Here is an 18,509-nt window from a genome sequence, read left to right as displayed (position 1 = left end):
CCTTTAAGGAAATCCATTTAATCAAGGGATATTGTACTTAACCTCGAGCCATCATTTTGAACCCTGTCACTGGTTGAAAATGGCTTCCTGTAAAAACACAATCCCCCACTTATCGTGGACCCAGCATGTACTGTGGCCCTGGGATGTTGTTTCTGTAAGTGGGAGACGCCATTGGAATCTCCTAAGGTATTTTGCAATGGTACCATCCCAGAGCCCCACACTTGACCTTCAGAATCAGGCTCTCTGGGGTAGGCCCAGGAATCAGCACTGGTGACAAGCTCCCTGGTTGACCTTGAAGCACGCTAAAGTTTGGGGGCCACTACCCGGTGTGTACCCTGGCTGGGAACTGGTATTTAGGGTCTGATTTCACCCTAAGGTCCTATGTTCTTATTCACACAGAATGGGAATAGCCCCGCCTCAGTATACGCTTTTGGGGCCAAAGTTCCTGCAAAAGTAGTTTTGAGCAGGGGAGTGGCCCTGTAGGCCATTCTGTGTGCACAGCCTCACCCCTGTGGGTTTCGGAATTGGCCTGGGTCTAGGCTACCTCCCTTATCCTTCATCGGTGGTGTGGGAAGGCCATATACTCTCTTTGCTGAGGAAGGCACCCATAGTCTTCCAAGGACAGCAGACCTCACAACTCCAAGTATAAAAGTGTGCCTTGTGCAAAGTATGTGTGTGTGTCTTGCAATTGTTTTAAATAGGGACACCTACTTCATATCCATGTATAAAATCCTTCAGGTGGTTTTATTCCCTTCCTGCACTAGTTATGGAATGGTTGGTTGTGCCTCAACTTCCTCATTTGTAAAATGCAGTCATCGAAAGCATTCAATGAGTCAACACACGCACTCAGTAGACATTAGCAGAGACGATGGTAATGACGTTGATGCAGCTGCTTCCACAGCAAGACAGTTTGGATTGCTTTCCAATGGAGAACCTTCTCTTATTTCTCCTGTTAAACTCCAAATTCCTTATGCTCAGTCAGGCAGTATTTTGATATAAGAGAAAATCTGTACTGGAGGAAAAAACTTAAAAAAAAAAGTTTTGTACTTCTTTTCCTTTTTAAAAATAATTATTATTGGCAATCGGTGGTGAAATGTCGATCTGTCATGGAGACAGAATAGAACAGTGTCACCACCTTTCCCTTCAGTTGGAAACTGAAGTCTGAGTCAGAAGGTGCTACATCAGTCAGATGCATTGAACAGTTTTGAGATGGTCACAGTGTTCTCACAGCCCACACAGATTTCCTTAAGTCTGTAAGTCAGGTCACTTAATAAGATGAAATAGTTCTGTTCTCTTGAAATTGGGTTGACTCTATACTCAGCAGACATTAGATGCTCCTTTGAGATAATATTACTGCGTTGTTCTTCATTAGCGAAGTCTCCTGTTAGACCAGGGTCCCGGGTCCTGCCGTAAGCACACATGCAGCAGCATGCAGAAGGAAAAGGCCTGGGGAATTTGATTGAATTGGGCCCAAATCATGACTGCAGTCTTGAGCAGGTCAATCTCAGAATCTTTGGTTTCCTTCCTTGCGAACTGTGGAACATGCCTACGTGGAAGAATGGTTTTATTTGTACTACCCTTGACCTCTCATTGGCTTAGAAAGAACTCTTGACCACAACAAAGAGGAGTGGAATTATTGTTTAATCTGTGCTGAATTGGGCCACTTTTCTATGGAACAGACTAGATAATTCTTCTTATTTACCAGTCCTGAACCTCACAGACCTTCATTTCACATGCCAAGAAATCGTTATCTATGCAGATCTAGACACCTGGATAGAAAAGATGTTACTGAATGTTCCCATACTTGGTGTCATAAATACGTTGGATAAACTAGAATGTTTCTCATTTCACCTACATGTTTGGTATTATGTCAAGCAATCCATGCAACTGTGATGATTCACTTTGGATCCTTTATTCTTATAATTAAGTTTTAAACTTGATGACAGCCAAGGATTTGGCGATGATGGTGGTAGTGGAGATGACATGCGTTTTCAGGGTTGTTGTTTTTTTGTTTTTTATTTTGGCATTTCTGAGTGAGTTTACGTAGTAATCCTACAAATAATCTTCGGGCACTACAGCCTTCTTGGTAGTCCTGGAGCCCACCAAGGCCACTCATACCTCAGGGCCTTCGCGTTTGTTGTTCCTTCTTTCAGGAGTACTCTTCCGCCATATCTATAGCTCATTCTCTCACTTCCTTCAGGCCTCTGCTCACATGTCCCTGTCTCAGGTGGGCCTTCCCACACCACCTACAGAGATAACATCTCTATTATTATTGCTTTACTTTGCTTTGTTTTACTTCACAGTGCTTATCATGACCTGACATAGTTACCATTTGCTAGATGTTTATTGTTTCTCATTTCCCTAATAGAATGTAAAGTTCATGAGTACAGGGGCGTTGTCGCTTGTTTTCTGTGTATACCTATGTCCTTGAGCTTCTATGTGCCATCATGCTGAGTGCTGTGGGTGGCACAGTTTCACATGCACTGCTTCATTTGATTGTCAAAATAGTCCTGCGAACTTGGCAGGGTAAATATCATTGCCATTTTACAGATGTGAAGAGTGAGGCCCAAAGAGGGACTTCCCAAGGTCTGATAGCTCCACAGAGTGGTGGAGCCAACATAGCCCTTGAGCAGCTGAAGTCCAACATAGGGAGATATCCAACATACGTGTATTGAAAGTTGTTACAAGAATAACATTCCAAGTCACAGCTCACAACAACTAAAGGAAACAAGCTTAGGCCATAATAAACCATCGGGCAAGAAGTAGTATGTGTAGTGGTTGACCCCCTACAGTCAGAGTTCATATCCTGGCTCTGACCCTTGGGAGTGGCGCGATCTTGGACAAGTTACTCAACCCCAGTTTCATCATTTCTGAAATGAGAGTAATAATAATGTGGGATATTCTGAGGATAATGATAAAATGAGCTATACGGTTGTGTGAGTATTAAATTAGTTCCTATACAAGGTACTTAAAGAAACACACGGAAATACTCTGTAAATGAATATATATGACTGTAAATGCGATGGGGTGGGGCGGCAGATTGAGATTCCTCCGAGCCAAAGGGGTCAGAGAAAGGAGCTCTCCTGGTGAAGCTGATGTGTACATGGAAGAGGTGGCCCGTGGACCCAGAAGCATCTTCTATCCACATGAGTCATGCATGGAGGTGAAGGCCTACTAGAAATGCAACCACCTAGGAAATATGTGCACACAGGAGTCCATTCTTTTTAAATGTACATCTTAGAGCCCACACTGAACAATTTCTAACTCCAGATAAAAGTCATTGGCTTCCAGAGCAGGCAGTTTTGTTGGATGCCTCTAGACACGGCAGACTGAGTCCCACATTGGTAAAAACCAATGGGAATCTCTTACGTGCTACTGTCACATACATAAGGTTTCTGGGCAAAGAGAACTCTCCACACAAAGTTAAAAGTCTAACAATTACAGGTCATCAAACAGCCATTGATGAGATATGTCCAAGACCTAGGATCCTCCTAGATGTCAGGGAAGTCTTTAAAAACATTAATAATGAGCTTTAAAAGTTATGAAAGTGTATGCTTAGTTCAGACAACTTGTAAAGCACACACACACACACACATACACACACACACACATGCAAGAACAAAGACCAAGCACTCCGAATCCTCCTGTTCTGAGAACTATCATGTCACATGTGCTTTCCAAGCACAGAAGGGAGGGTTGTATGGTGATATCACCCAACATCATTCCAGGCAGAAGGAATCCTGTAATCTACCCTCACTCCCACAGATGGCCGCTTTCCCCCACACGATATCCTGCAGTCTCCTATTTCCAGGGTTCTGAATTGGCAAAGCACAGTTCCTTGCCTCACCATGTCAATGTGGCATATTATCAAGCTGCCTTTGCCATTGACAGTCCTTTGAGGGCAAGACTTTGCCCTCCTGGAGACTGTTGCCCTCGGCAGCTTGGTGCACATGTGTCAACATTGCTGGTGGCTTCTTGGTACTGGGTGGGGGTCCATGAGCCCCGCTCCACACAGTCTCAACATATGCCCATTTTCTCTGAGAGTTCAATCTGAAACCAGACTGCTAGGTTGTTACCTTTTAAATCCTGTCACTGCTACTTACTAGCTGTAGGACCCTGGGCAAGTTACTTAATGACTGTAAGCCTGTTTTCTCACCTGAGAAACAGGGCTTGTAAAAGTCCACCCCCTCCCCATTGTAATGACGTGAGGATTGAGCAAGTTATGAGGTGTGATAAAAAAATATGGTGAATGTTTAAATTTTTTAAAAAAATTATTACTGTAAAAGACACATTGCCATTAATCCCCGTCAAAATACTCCCCCTCGCTTCCAACACACTTATCCCACTGTTCTTGCCACTTTCTAAAGCAGTTCTGGAAGTCCTCTTTCATGAGTGTCTTTAGTTGTACTGTCGTGGCTGCCTGGATGTCCTGAATCAATTAAAAATGTTTACTGTTCTTGGTCATTTTGACTCTGGGGAAGAGCCGGAAGTTACATGGTGCCAGATCCAGTGACTAAGGTGGATGAGGACACACCGTAATGTTTTTATTTGACAGAAATCGCGGTACCAGAAGTGATGTGTGACACGGAGCCTTTCCATTGTGATCACAAAATATGGTAAATGCTAATGCCAAGTGCCAGCCAACAGAAAGGCAGGGATCTTCAATACAGGAAGTGGCACATCGAACCTTAGTAACAGTGTGTGACAAGTTTCAACTTGTTCAGTGCAGTCAACCAGGTGTGAGCTATGGTTGAGAGAAGGTGTGTTTTAAACTGTGCCGTAAATCACCCTCCCTCATAACAATGCTCTGTGTCACACATTGCTTCTGGTACAGCAATTTCTGTCAAATAAAAACATTGCGGTGTGTCCTCATCCACCTTATTCACCAGCTCTGGCTCATGTGATTTTTGACTTCCCCAAAGTCAAAATGATTCAGGACATGGAAGCAGCCACAACAACACAACTAAAGAGGACTTGGGAAAGTGGCAAGAATCATGGGATGAGTGTGTTCGAAACAAGGGGGAGTATTTTGAGGGGGATTAATGGCAATGTGTCTTTAACTGTAATAAGTTTTATTTAAACATTCACTGTATTGCTTGGTCACACCTCATAACAGATGTAGAGCTCTATCACCTACACTGTAGGCGCTTAATGAGCATTCAGTGTACTTGCAGGAGGCCCAAGTCAAAACTGGAATTGTGCAGGTTTTATGCAAATTTCCTAGTTCTGACTGTGATCAGTTGATTTGTGAGCCCAGTTCTGTGCGTTCGTGCTTTGGGAAACTGGGCGTCAGACCTCTGAAAAGAGAAGACCCACCTGTCCGATTCCCTTCCACAAAAGGGGAACTAACAGATTTGAGGCTGCTGATGTGGAGTAGGAAAAGGCTTCTATTTTATTCTATTTTATATTTAATTTTTATTTTATGTTATTTGTTCCAAGTAACACTAACCAAAGTTCAAAAACCCAATTCTCGCAGGCAAAGCGACTCACGATGATAATTAGGCACAAATCACAGGGACCCCGGGACTATAAACAGACAACGAGCACTTGTGTACAGCAAAGGATGCTTGTCAGGGGTCTTACCCTTTTATGCCACGGACGCCTCTGGCAGCCTGGTGAAATCTATGGACCTTTTCAGTATAATGTTTTTAAATGTATTAAATAAAATACGTAGGATTACAAAGGAAACCAATTATATTGAAAGGTAGTCTTCAAAATAACAAGAGCATGTTTGTGATATAGGAATATATATGCTCTTTATTCATGGTTTAAATATGATCTCTGGGTATGATCAAAAGCTACAGCAATTTGGAAGTATAAAGGATGCGTGTACTCGATATTTTGAAATACCTACAGAATTCTAATATAACATGAAAATATCAGTGATTTCCACTGGTAATAAAAGACAGGTACTGCTAATACTACTGTATGCTCATAATTGCAGGAAATGCTAAATTCCAATTCAAGGTTAGTGAAAATACAGATGTCTGTTTTCCCCCATACGTGTTCATGTATGTACTCTTTGGGCATCTGTAGACTCAGTTAAGAAGGCCTGGCTTTGACCAGGTAGGCTGAGGAAATAGCTGCTCCAGAAATTATGCTGAAGCAAGTTGCTCCTCAAGCATTTTATCTCTGCACCCGCTGTGTTCACTGAGCAGTTCTAGAACCCCAGCGAGTGGGGAAGGTGGTGAGCTCATCCCTGAGAAATGCCACACCGAGTTCATCCTTCCTTTGTCCTTCAGCAAGGCTTCATTAGAGCCTTCAGATCGGCATTTCACAACTCACATCGGCATTTCTCTTTTGATTTACATGTGCAGGTATGGACACTGGGAGTCCTGACAAACAGTGTGGGTGCCAGGCTTAGGCGGCAGAGAGAGGAAGTAGAAATTCTTCCAAAGAGAGATGGTGTCAAGCTTTGTGGAGGAGTGACAAAAGCTAATTGTCAGCCCTACATTACCAGAGTGTCTCACCAGATTTGGAGACAGCAATAAGGTGCTTAAAGAAACTTGCTAGTATTAGAGTTTATTTGGACAGATATAACCTAGCATCTTCCCAAACAGCTTAAAGGAATTTAATTTCTGAGGAAGGGCTGCTGAGTTGCTTTATAGCCAGGGTTCTGTAGGAATACTTCCCAATAATTAAGCATTTCTAGAAACGTTAAATTTTGTATTTCTAGTTTTATTGAATTATGATCTAATTTGGCTTATCTTTGTGGCCCAGTAGGAATTGTAATGTGTGTGTGCATGTGTGTGTTTGTGTAAATACATGAATGTAATCTAGTATGTTGATGATATTATTCAGGTGTTCTTATTTGTCTATTAGATTTGTCCAGTTACAAAAGGCATATTGAAGTGTCCCACGACAGTGGTTTTCAAGTTTTCCCCTCCATCTGTAATAATTTTTGCTGAAGTGCCATGTTGGATGCATAAAGCTTTGTGATTGCTTTACCATTTTCATACATTGTGGTTTGTTTTTTTTTCAATCATTACTGCATCCTGCCCATTCTTACCTCAGCAATCTTAACTGCTACCTTCTCTAACTAATTTTAATCTCATCACTCCTGTTTGCTTTCTGTTGCATGTTTGGTGTGGTCATCATCACCCATCCCTTCCATCACATGTGTTAAGTGTTTTTCTTTTAAACAACACACAGTTGGTTTTCTCTCTCCTCATCATTTTTTTAAAATCATTTTCCTCCCTCCCTCCCTCCCTCCCTCCCTCCCTCCCTCCCTCCCTCCCTCCCTCCCTCCCTTCTCTCCCACCCACACTGTCTTTCAATGGAAAAATTCATTTCATTCTCATTTGGTGTAATGACTAATACACTTAATTTTATTTCTTCCATCTTCCTTTTTGTTTATAGTTTTTTTTCGATTTGTGGTTCCCTCTTACTTTGTCTTTCATTTTGCAGTTGGATTAAGTCGCTCTTTTTTACCTTTTCTTAAAAGTTATTTACTTTTCCTAAATTGTTTCAACCCTTCCCCCCCCTTATTTCTCTATGATTTGAAAATAAAATTCCGACTTTTTCCCATAATAAATACTCTATAGCTCCCTGAATTACCTCAGTCAGGTGAGACTTTTAGAGCTTTCATTTCTACCCCTGCCAGGATGAGTCCATTGAAATGTTAGCCCCATTCTGTCCCCACAAACTCCTGATTTATTGGTGTTGCTGAAACAGTTTAACACTTTCTTTCTAGGAAACGATTAGATTTTTCCTTCTATTATTATTATTTTTTTACTTCAACAATCCTTATTTAGCACTTATTTCACATGTGCAGTGTATGCACTTGCAAATTGATAGATGATTATGCGTAGATAGATACTCATATAGATATATTACTGTGTATATATATATGAGGTTGGACAATTAATATTGTGAACTCATCCTAGAAAAAGTGCTACACACCTCATTGCTGAATATCACTACAGTCACCTTTGAAGTACTCCCCTTGGGAAGCTATGCACCGACGCTAGTGCTTAGTCCACCCTTCAAAGCAATTTTGGAACTCTTTTTCTGGAATGGCCATCAGAGCTGTCATCGTATTACCCTTGATGTCCTGAATGTCATCAAAATGTCTTCCTTTTGATATTTCCTTTATCTTCGGGTAAAGAAAGAAGTCATTTTTAGATCAGATGAGTAGGGAGGGTGTTCCAATACAGTTATTTGTTTACTGGCTATAAACTCCCTCACAGACAGTGCTGTGTGAGCGGGTGCGTTGTTGTGATGCAAGAGCCATGAATTGTTGGTGAAAAGTTCAGGGTGTCTAACTTTTTCATGCAGTCTTTTCAGCAATTCCAAATAGTAAACTTGGTTAACTGTTTGTCCAGTTGGTACAACTACATAATGAATAATCTCTCTGATACCAAAAAAGGTTAGCAACATCATTGCAACAAGTTCACGAACTTGGTACATATATGGTATATATATAGATATTATATATATAAATGTATATGGTACATATATAGATATTATATATACATATAAAGAATATATATGTATATATAGAGTCTATCTCTCTATCTATCTATCTATCTATCTATCTATCTATCTATCTATCTATCTATCTATCTATCATCTATCTACCTTTATGGCACAACACTGGTTGCTTTCTTTTTACTCCCCCCCTTGGCCTAGATGAACTCTCTGTTCTGATGCATTTTCTGTTTAGATAAGGTTCTTTTGTATTTTTCTCAAATGGGATATTTAGGTGAAATGCTCTCTGAATCCTTGCATGTCTTAGATGCTGTTCTTTCACCCTGAGGAGTGAGGGATAGCTTGTTGGTGTATAGGATTCTGGTGAAGTCTTTTTCTCAGTAGTCCGTAAAGGTCATTCCACTGGCCTTCGGTTTGTAGTGTTGCAGATGAGAGGACTGAATTAGGTTTCTTCTTCTTCTTCTCCTTCTCTTTCTGCTCCTCCTCCTCCTCCCTTTTTGTTTTGTTTTGTTTTGTTTTGTAACTCTTTCTGTCTGGGAGGTTCCAGAATGTTTTTGTTACCCTTGGAGATCTGGCACTTTTCAGAATGGCCAGATGTATGAGTCTTTTCTTATTGATCTCTCTTGGGATTCAGAATACTCCCCTCATACCCCAAAACATGGTCATTTTTCTGTTATTTGTTTAACGATTTCCCCTTCTTCATCTGTTCCTCTTTCTCTGTCTGGGGCTTCCGGTATTCACATCTTAAATGGCCTGCCTCTATTCTTCAAATCTCTTTTTCTTCATGATTTTCATCTAGCTATGTGTTTTGCTTTGTACTTTGAAATTGTTTTTCTAATTGATCTTTCCTAATACTTACTGGTTTGCTGTATTGACCATGTATCTTTCAGTTCATTTACTGAACTTTTAAATTTTTTTTCATTCAGTAATGGTAATTTTAGATCAGAATTTTGTGTATGTGTGCTGTACAGCAATCTTCACAAGCGTTCTTTTATGATCTTCATAAATGCTCTTTTATGTTCTGCCAAAGTGGATGCCTCCAACAGGAGTTCTGTACACAGAGAATAAGCTCTTCCCAGGATCCAAAGCTATCCTGCATTGGCCGTAGCGCTCTTTAGCCTCTTTTCTTAGCCCCTGCTAGACTGCCCAGTAGTCTAAATTCAAGCCTCACCTGTCTCAGCTGTTAGTGAGCCCCATCAGCCACTGGGCTCAGCAGAGGCCAGCAGAATGGATTTGGGAGGGGGAAGGCATGAAAGGCATTTAGGGTAAGTCACCCCAGACTTCATCTCTAAACTACCGGTATTATTACTTTATAGTTAGAAAAGTGAATCATAATCGTTGTGAAAATAAAATAAATAGTACAGGATTGAACAAAGTAAAAAGTAAAAGAATCTTCTTATTTCTGTCCATTCTTCCAAGGTAGCTCCTGTTAGTAGATTGGTGGGTCCTTGATATGTTTTCAATTTACTTACATATATTTTTTTGAAAATACAAATGGGATCACATTTTATATATATACTGTTTTGCAACTTGATTCCCCCCCTTAGTATGTTAAGAACATTTTTTTTCATATACAAAAAGTCAGACAATTTAAGTTCTCAAACTTTCCACTGTTCATTTACACAGTGGAAAGTTTGTGAACTTAATTGTCCAACCTTCGTAGGCTTCCCACATTTCTTTTAACTATTGAATGACTGCATGGTTTTCAACTGTGAAAATATCAAGATGTGCTTATGGTTTTAGCAGTTTCTTTATTTTGAACAGTGATGCTTTGAAGAGCTTTGCGTACATCTGAGTGTTTTTCTGTAGACCAGATAACTAGATGTGGAATATATGGGTCAAAGGATATATGCATTTTAAATTTCAATAGCTTCTGCCAAATTTCCCTCCAAAAAGGTTGAGCTTATTGCTTTCCCATCTATGGAATATAAGAGTTGTTTCTCATACTCTGGCTGACACTGCATTATCAATTTTTTAGTTTTTGTTAATCTGATAGATTAAAAGTAGTATCCTACTGTTGCTGTAATTTGAACTTTTAAACTACGTATGAAGTAGTGCATTTTTCATACGCTTATTGTCCTATTGTATTTTTCTTGTGAATTACTTCACGATGTTTTCTTCCTTTTCCCATTGAATTGTTATGATGATGATGATGATGATGATGATGATGATGATGGTGATAATGATGGTGGTGATTATTATTATTTGCAGGGGTTCTTTCTAACTTAAGGAAGTTAGTTCCATGTCTATCATTTGTGTTGCAAAATGTTTCCCAGTGTACTATTTGTCCTCAGCTGTTTATGGTGGTTTTTGCTGTACTGGTCTTTTAAATTCTATGTTGTTTTATCAACCTTTTGACCTTTTTTCTTCAGGTTTCATACCTTGCTTGGAAAGCTCTTCCTTACTTAAAGATGATATCTATACAAAGAATTGACTTGTTTCTTCTTAAATGGTTTTATTTTTCACATGTAAATCTTTGATCTGATTTATTTTGATATAAGGAATGGAGAAGGGATCTAGCTTAACTTGTTAAATTTTTTCTATATGGCTACCTGTTTAATTCAATATAATGATTAGAGTCCATCTTTTTCTGACTGATCTGAAATGACACCTTCATCATCGATTAAATTTCATGTGGCTGAATCTATTGTGGAATGATTTAAAGTTTGTCCAAAGGGAGAGTCTTGCAAGTGAGACATTTTGAGAGTTTGACTCATGAGTGAAGGTCACTGGCACTCAGGAAAATCTCCAAGAGAGTGAAGTTGGAACTTTCTCTCTGCCTCTGCTTGGGCTCCCCTTCTGTGTTCATCTGCCTTTTTATTATTGATGTTACAGATATCTGAGAAATACGGGCTGCCTGTGGAGAAGATAGCAAAGCTGTACAAGAAAAGCAAAAAAGGGTAAGAAAGAAACTGAACTTAAATTGATTTCCAAATCAGATAAGTCAACATAGTGCTTAAAAAAAAAAAAGATGCCTCTTTTTGTTAGTTCTGTTGTCCGCCTTTTATAAAAATTGTCATCCATCCAAGTAAGTAGCTTGTGAGTGCAATACATTTTGAAGACCTTTAATGAGAGAGAGGGGGAGTGTGATAGTGCATTGTCAGCATGCCAGCTGAGATGCCCTAATCCAGTGACAGGATTAGTGGGTGGAATAGAGGGGTCAAGAAATGGGGCGAGTGGCACTGGAAGAGTGGCGAAGTCACCCTTCTGTAGAAAGTGGGGTTTATAGGGAATCCCATGTTGCTCTTGGGGTTGGTTTCAGGGTGGGACAGGAGGAACAAAAAGGATTCATTCTTCTGAGATAATTATTAACAAAATGATTTAAATGACCATTGGACCTGCTTGTTCTCAGTGTTAAGAGCAATAGCTCTCATTTATTGGGCGTTCAGAGATTCTGGGTCCCTTGCTACGAGCTTTGTGTGCATTGCTCCATAATTCCTCACGACTCTATGAGGTAGGTTCTTATCCCTAATATACTGATGAGGAAACTGAGCCAAGTGGAGGTTAAACATCTTGCCCAAGGTCTCATGTTTAGTAGGTGGGACAGATTTGAACCCAGGTCTGTGGCCCCAAAGCGGAAGTGCTTGTCTCCTCATTGCTCTGTGCCACCTCCAGTACTCCTGGGGCTTCTTGTGTGTGAGGCCCCAAGGGCAGAGGCTGCAGGAGCTGGATCTAGTGCCAGGAGAGTGTCTCCACCGAATCAGCTTCTGGAGCCATTCCCCTACAAAAAGCAGAAAATAGGTCTTTAAACCCTTCTCTGGGCGTCTTTCATAAAGGAAATTGATTATCTGGGAAGCTCAGGCTTTCGGAGTGACGGAGTCTTTTGGTTGATTGGGAGTCAAGGAAGAAACGCTTTCCGCTTGAGCCCTTGTCGGAAAGGTCACTAACATGCATATTACAGTTTTTTCCAAGGTCAGTGAAGTGGGCTGTGTTTATTCTCTGATAGTGAGATTTGAGTGGTGTCTCACGGCCTTGCTGCTGATCAGAACCTCAGTGCCGACGTACATGCCAATGGTGATAACATCTCACTTTCACTGAGCACTGCATCCGGCCCTGTGCTAAATGCTTTAATCCTAACAACAAGCCTTTAAAGCAGGGTTGTTATTTTCAGTTTTGCAGAAGAATAAACTGAAGCTCTGAAAGTCTAAACAACGTGCCTGATGACACAGAGCCGTACATGAGAGTCAGTTCTTTATTCTCAAACTAAGATCTCTGTGACTTCGATGAAAGGGGTTAAATCATGGACAGACCCTGAATGTTGCTGGTTTTCTTAAAACTAAATCCACTGGGGATGGTTAACCGAGGAGTAGTTCACATGTGGGCAAGTATGAGCTTCAGACTGAGACAAATCTAGTTTCAAAACCTAGCTCAGTCATGGTCGAGCTGAACTTGGGGAAATGATTTAACCTCACTGAGCTCACTTTTTCATTTGCACAATGGCAGTGGTCACACCTACCTTCTAGATTGCTGTGAGGATGAAATGCAAGGTCCCTGAAACACTGGGACACATTACATGCTCAGAAAGGATAGCTGAGCTATACTTGTTTGTTTTCCAAATTCTTGTTTATTTTCCTCTTCCTCCTAAGTATGAAATACTTTTTAAGATGCATTTTCAAGAATCAGTATTGTTTAATGAAAATAAGGGACCTAACTGTTTAGGCCCTGGCTCTGTCAATAGCTAAATCTGTGGGTTCAGGAGACTCTGTTAACTTCCGTTTACCAGTCGATAGAGCAAGACAGTTGGATTGAATGAGCCCTGAAGCCCTGTTTAGTAAACAGTCTTGAGGTTAGTTCTGAGACGTCGAGGCTTTGCTTTCCTCAAACTGCTTTCTGGAGAAAGAAAATATAATGAGTGTCTTCTTCCCCTGCCTCGTCCTCCTAGCCTCTCTTGCAAAGAATAGCAAAGGGAACCCCAGCCTGGAGCCTGCTGAGCACACGGCTCACGGCATTTTTGTTTCTTGTCTTCCATCCCCCTCCCCCCACCCTGGCAGCATCTTGGTGAACATGGACGACAACATCATTGAGCACTACTCGAACGAGGACACCTTCATCCTCAACATGGAGAGCATGGTGGAAGGCTTCAAGATCACACTCATGGAAATCTGAGCCCTGGTCTCGGCTTGCCCTCGGCAGGAGCCCTCAGTGCATTCCTCCGCGGGAGAGATGGAGGCCCTGGCCCCAGAGCCCACAGACCCACCTCACCCATCTCACAACTGCTGTTACACGACTGCGCTCAGGGGCAGGGCAAGGCACCAAGCCCCATTCCTTGTCAGTGTGTTTGGCCCGTCCACCAGCTCCTGCTGTGCAGCTGAGGCCCAAGCCCCTTGGGAAGGGGCTTTGGGCCTGTCAGACCCTTATTTATTGTCCACCCTGTTCCAGAGCCCAGGGCCAGGCCCGCCAGGACTCTGCAGGTCCCTGCTGGCTCCAGAGGACACCATCCAGAGCCCACCCCTTCAAGGGAAACACCGCCAATCTATTCATCTCGAGTAGCCTTAGAAGGTCTCATCCCGTTGGTCTTACCGCTCGCTCCACTTCTCCCGCGTGGCTGGACCACATGAGCTGCTGCTTGGCGCCGTAGTCAGAGGTGGGGAAAGACATGGACGCTGCCTTACTGGTCAACCCTTCAGGTTGCTCTGGAGAAGGGCATCTTGCTAGATACCTCCAGGGATCCCCAGTGAGTGGCCACCAGGCCTTGTACAGGAGGACATTCAGCTACCATGTAATTAGTGACACAGAAGATATGCCTGGCTATCATGTACATAGTGTTCATAATATTGCAATAATATATTTTATCTGTGGTATGTGGGCATGTTTACTGCCACTGGCCTAGGGGAGGCACATACCCGGAGACTGCTTCCTACAAGAGGTTTCTGCCTCTGTGCTGTTCAGGAGACACTCTGGGCTAGGGAAGTGGCCTTCAGGGTGTCAGGTGACTGCAGCGGGTGCCAAGATGGACGCTCCTGTAGGATGCTGGGGGCTCGAGCCTGTCCACAGAAGGAGCCCCATCTCCTCTCCAAGGGCACAACCCACCCTGGAGGCCACCACCTTTATCTCATGGTGACATGCTTTGCTTGAGTCTCCCTCTAAGCGGTCTTGTGGGAAATGTCAGATTGTCTGAGGCCCCAGCTCCTCTGCTTTGGTGTCAGCACTGCCTGAGCTTTCTGGAGAAACTGCAGGGGGGTTGCCACCAGGGCCCTGTCACTGGGGCCCGCTGCAAAACTCCTTGGCTGTCATCAGGAGCCTGGCCACTGTGCAGTGCCGCGCAGCTTACAAGCACGTCCTTCATCTCAAGTGGCCCCCTTAAAAGCCTGACTGCAGTTCTGAGAACGTTGCCAACAGCTCAGCTCTGAATGGGCAGGCTGGGGGCTGCCTCTTGGGCCTCACCAGAGAGGGAGGCACCAGCCACCTCTGCTCCTGGCTGCTGGATTTGGAGGGAGGGAGGGAAGGACCGTGCCCCCCAAGGGCCCTGGCTCTTCTGCAACCAGCCTCCAGAGGAGAACCCCATCTCCTGCTGCGTGCCCTGGGAGACCAAGAGGAGGAAAACTGCTTCCCTAAATGATCATGAACCGTCTTGGACTGCCGTTCTCTTTGAGGGACTAGTGGTTTGCCTTCACCCGTGTAGGTGGAAGCACTAGCTTTTTGGTAGTTAGACACGTCTGCCAGCCAAGGTCCAGGATCCAGGACAGGTTCTATGTAAAGGCCCACATTTGTTTGTAAAGCACTTTGACATCTTACCTGGGGGCTCTCCAAGGGCTCCCTGCCCTCCCACCCCACCTGCCCCAGGGGCCCAGAGCAGGATGGAAGGGCTGCTTCCAGCTCAGCCATTTCTCCTTGAGGCTGCAGAGGATTTGAATTGCAATGGAGGGCAGGTGCCGTGCCTGGGGAAACCTCTGGGTGCTGGTGAGGGGGCACCTTTCTGTGTGTCTTCTGGACGCCTTACCCCTCCCCGCGATGCCAAAGGTTTGCAACCTGGATTCAGCTCTGCTTCAGTCTGTCCCATCGTCCTCCATCCACTCTGTGACTTCCATGCGCTGGGCCAGCAGCTGGGAGAGCCTCCTGGGAACTAATGGAGCTCTGTTCCAAGATGGGCACATTCGGTGTCGGCAATACCTGATGTACTATGCACTTCCCGTGCTCCTTGCCTTAGGCGTGGTTTCAAACATGACTGGCAGGTGGGATGGCACATACTGTTGGGCTGGGGCATAGGACTCCAGGGCAGGGAAAAGATCACATTTTCGGCAGTTTGACACAGGTTACCTACACTTCTCTCTTTAGCCTCTGTGGAAAAAAAATGTTTGCAGGTCCTGCCCTAGGCAGAGGATGAATAAGAGATGCTTTTGCATTTGTCCCAGGCCCCTGAGCAATCACTGTGGTGACCACTGCCAGAACAAAGAACATGAGGTCAATGCCACCAAAGGGTGGTGCAGAGTGTCACCTCCCACCTGTCCCGCCCCCTCTGCATTCTCAGAGTGCCCGTGGCTTAGCCATGATGTGTCTTTCACTGTGTATGTTATCAGAGCTTTGATGAAGAACATTTCCTGAGCAAAAACACTCCAAAAAGAGGAAAATTTGCCTCCTCTTTTTTTTTTTTTGTCCCTTAAATGAATCACACTCAAATAAATTAGCTTTAAAAAAAAATCCATGTAAACTAAGGGACATGTGAAACAAGTGTTTTTTAAAGACATACCCAAACTGCTTAGACTTTACAGGTGTTTGGAAATTGGGGCCAACAGGAAAATGCAATCACACGTCATCTTGGAATTGGATCCTAAAAGACTAAGGCGTGTCCCAGGCCAGAAACTTAGGAAGCATGAAATGAATCAAACATTTATTTCCTTCTTATTTAAAATTGTGAAAAGGCAGCAGAAACAGAGGGTTTGTGCCAAATTCTATGAACAGCCCTTTCTTAAAGATAAGCAAGGGAGATTGATAGATGAACAATGCTCTCGTGTTTAAGAAAAAAAGCAGATGTAACTTAATAGTTTTGTAAATGGGAGAAGGGGAATCTATAAACTATAAATACAGTTATTTTATTTTTTGTACATTTTTAAGAAGAAAAAAATAAATATTCATAAAGTAAGAGTAAACGACAGTGTCTGGTACTTTCCATGAGGTTGGTGTGAGGGGTCTTTGCCTGAATGGAAAGGAACCTCTGTGTAAGCTTGGCAGATTCTAGGCTCCCCTTGGGTACCTGTGAGCACTAGGCTTCAACACAGTGAGTATTTCCTCTTGTGGGTGACTTGTTGGGTCCTACCCCAAGGTTAAGTGAAAAGAGGGCTGAAGGAGCCCAAGAGACTTTCAGTGCAACCGTGACAGGCCAACAGGGTGGCTATTCTTGGCCAGTTCCTCAGGGCAGGGAGGAGGTTCTGTCCGACCACTGCGGCCTTCCTCACACCCAGCTCACTCACCCCACTGACTAACCACAGAGCTTTCCTGTTCCGTAGTTCATCTGCACCAATCTCTACATGGGCCAAGACCACATGGCTGAAACTCCAGTTTCATCACAGCAATCTCTTGCCCTGGAACCCACAGGCTTGCTGGTATCTGTCAGCTCAGATGTGAACACGACTCATTATCACAGTACTTACTGGTGTTTCCTCAGTGAACACCACCTATATATACGCCTTCAACCATCGTCCCGAGAGCCTCTCTGTTCCAAACAAGTAGCATTTCTATATTCTACATCTCACCTCTCTGTCTCTCCATGTCCCCAGCTTTCAAATCTTAGCTAAAAAGTTTCCTTCAGAAAGCCTTCCCTAGGTTCATCCCCAGCAGCTTCTATGCTGGGCCAGGGCGCAGGGAAGAGGAGGCTGGGAGAAGTGCTTATTGAAGGGGCTTCTGGAGAGATCGGTGGATGAGAAATGGGCCATGGGGCCTTTTGCCAGGATCCATGTTCCAGTCTCAGTAGAGGGTCTGAAGCCATTGCCTACAGGTCCTGCTGAGGCTGCAGCTGGTCTCCGCACCTCCCCTGAGGCACCCACTCCCTGGATGCATGGCAGTCGTTGTCCTGCTGTCCCGTGAACTTGGTTCACCATGTGTGCCACCCCTCCTCCCACCTCCCTGTCCTGGGACTCTAGGTGGGTAGGCCGGGATGACCAATTCTCAGGGCCCGAGGGTCCAGTTCCACCTTTGACCTTCTGCCTATACCAGTTCAGTTCAGTTACTATGGACCAGGTGCTATGCCCCTTGCTGGGGACAAAGAGGCAGATTAGAGGCAGCTGCAGTCTGCCCTCAGAGGCTGTGATGTGCCAAGTGGTAACAGCCTGGCATCATCAGCACAATAATAGGGGTGAACCCTAGGGGAGTCAGGACTCCGTTATCCCCTCAGTCCTAAGGCACACAAACCCTTGGCTTTTCACAATGGGATGAGAGGTCACCAAATGTGAACCTCACTTTGAGAAGGCTGCCCACTCAAGTGCCTGAACCCTATGGATCTGAGGGTCAGTAGGAAAGGGGAAGGGGATGGTATCTGGGCCAGTCCACGTCCTCCAGGAAGCAGAAGCCAAGATAGGATTAGATGTTCAAGAGATTCATTGGGGGAATTCACGTGAAGGATCAAGGGGAAACAAGCAGGCAAGACAGAGCATGCAGACTGGCCCAAGCAAAAGGAGAGAGGGAAGGAAGGAAGCTTGGGCAGCAGACGCCTCAGACTGCCTTGGCCAGGCCAGCAGAGGGTTCCTGAGGAAGGTCATAGGCAGGAAGAATCCCTTGTAGGACAAGAATGACCCAGTTCTAATACCCCCGCCATGCACAGTCATTGACTGCGAGCAGCCCTGGGAAAGCATGGCCTCAGAGTGAAGGTGGCTGCAAAGGCTGTGATTGGAGCCTGTCAATCAGCGGTGCTTCCAGCAGCAGGTAGGTTCTCGCAACAGAAGATCTGAACCTCTGTGGTCATCACAGCCAATCTCCTAAAAAGATCAGTAGAGATCCACTGGGGCTCTACTTTTACATGTACACATTCCCTGAGTGGGTTTTCTAGTTTAGCACCTTGTTATGATACACCCTTCGTCCCTGGGGTCCTTCATCCCTACATTTGTCTGAACTCTACTTAAATAGACGCACAGGTTAATTTCGGAGAC

At 43.9% G+C, this 18,509-nt stretch overlaps 1 protein-coding gene across 3 annotated transcripts in view; it reads left to right on the top strand.

The window, feature by feature from the left end:
- The window catches only part of GRHL2 (grainyhead like transcription factor 2), a 151,486-nt gene extending 134,969 nt beyond the window's left edge, over nt 1-16,517 (top strand). For all 3 annotated transcript variants that reach the window (XM_019754156.3, XM_019754155.3, XM_019754154.3), the window contains exons 15-16: nt 11,266-11,330; nt 13,422-16,517. In XM_019754156.3, the coding sequence (XP_019609715.3) occupies nt 11,266-11,330; nt 13,422-13,536 (180 nt within the window). In that variant the 3' untranslated portion in view covers nt 13,537-16,517. The remainder of the gene's footprint in view (nt 1-11,265; nt 11,331-13,421) is intronic.
- Nucleotides 16,518-18,509: the final 1,992 nt, after the last annotated feature.

Source organism: Rhinolophus sinicus, chromosome 6 (assembly GCF_057876585.1).
Source record: "Rhinolophus sinicus isolate RSI-liver-muscle chromosome 6, RSI-T2T, whole genome shotgun sequence".
Taxonomy (NCBI): domain Eukaryota; kingdom Metazoa; phylum Chordata; class Mammalia; order Chiroptera; family Rhinolophidae; genus Rhinolophus; species Rhinolophus sinicus.
This window is presented reverse-complemented; position numbering and strand designations above follow the sequence as displayed.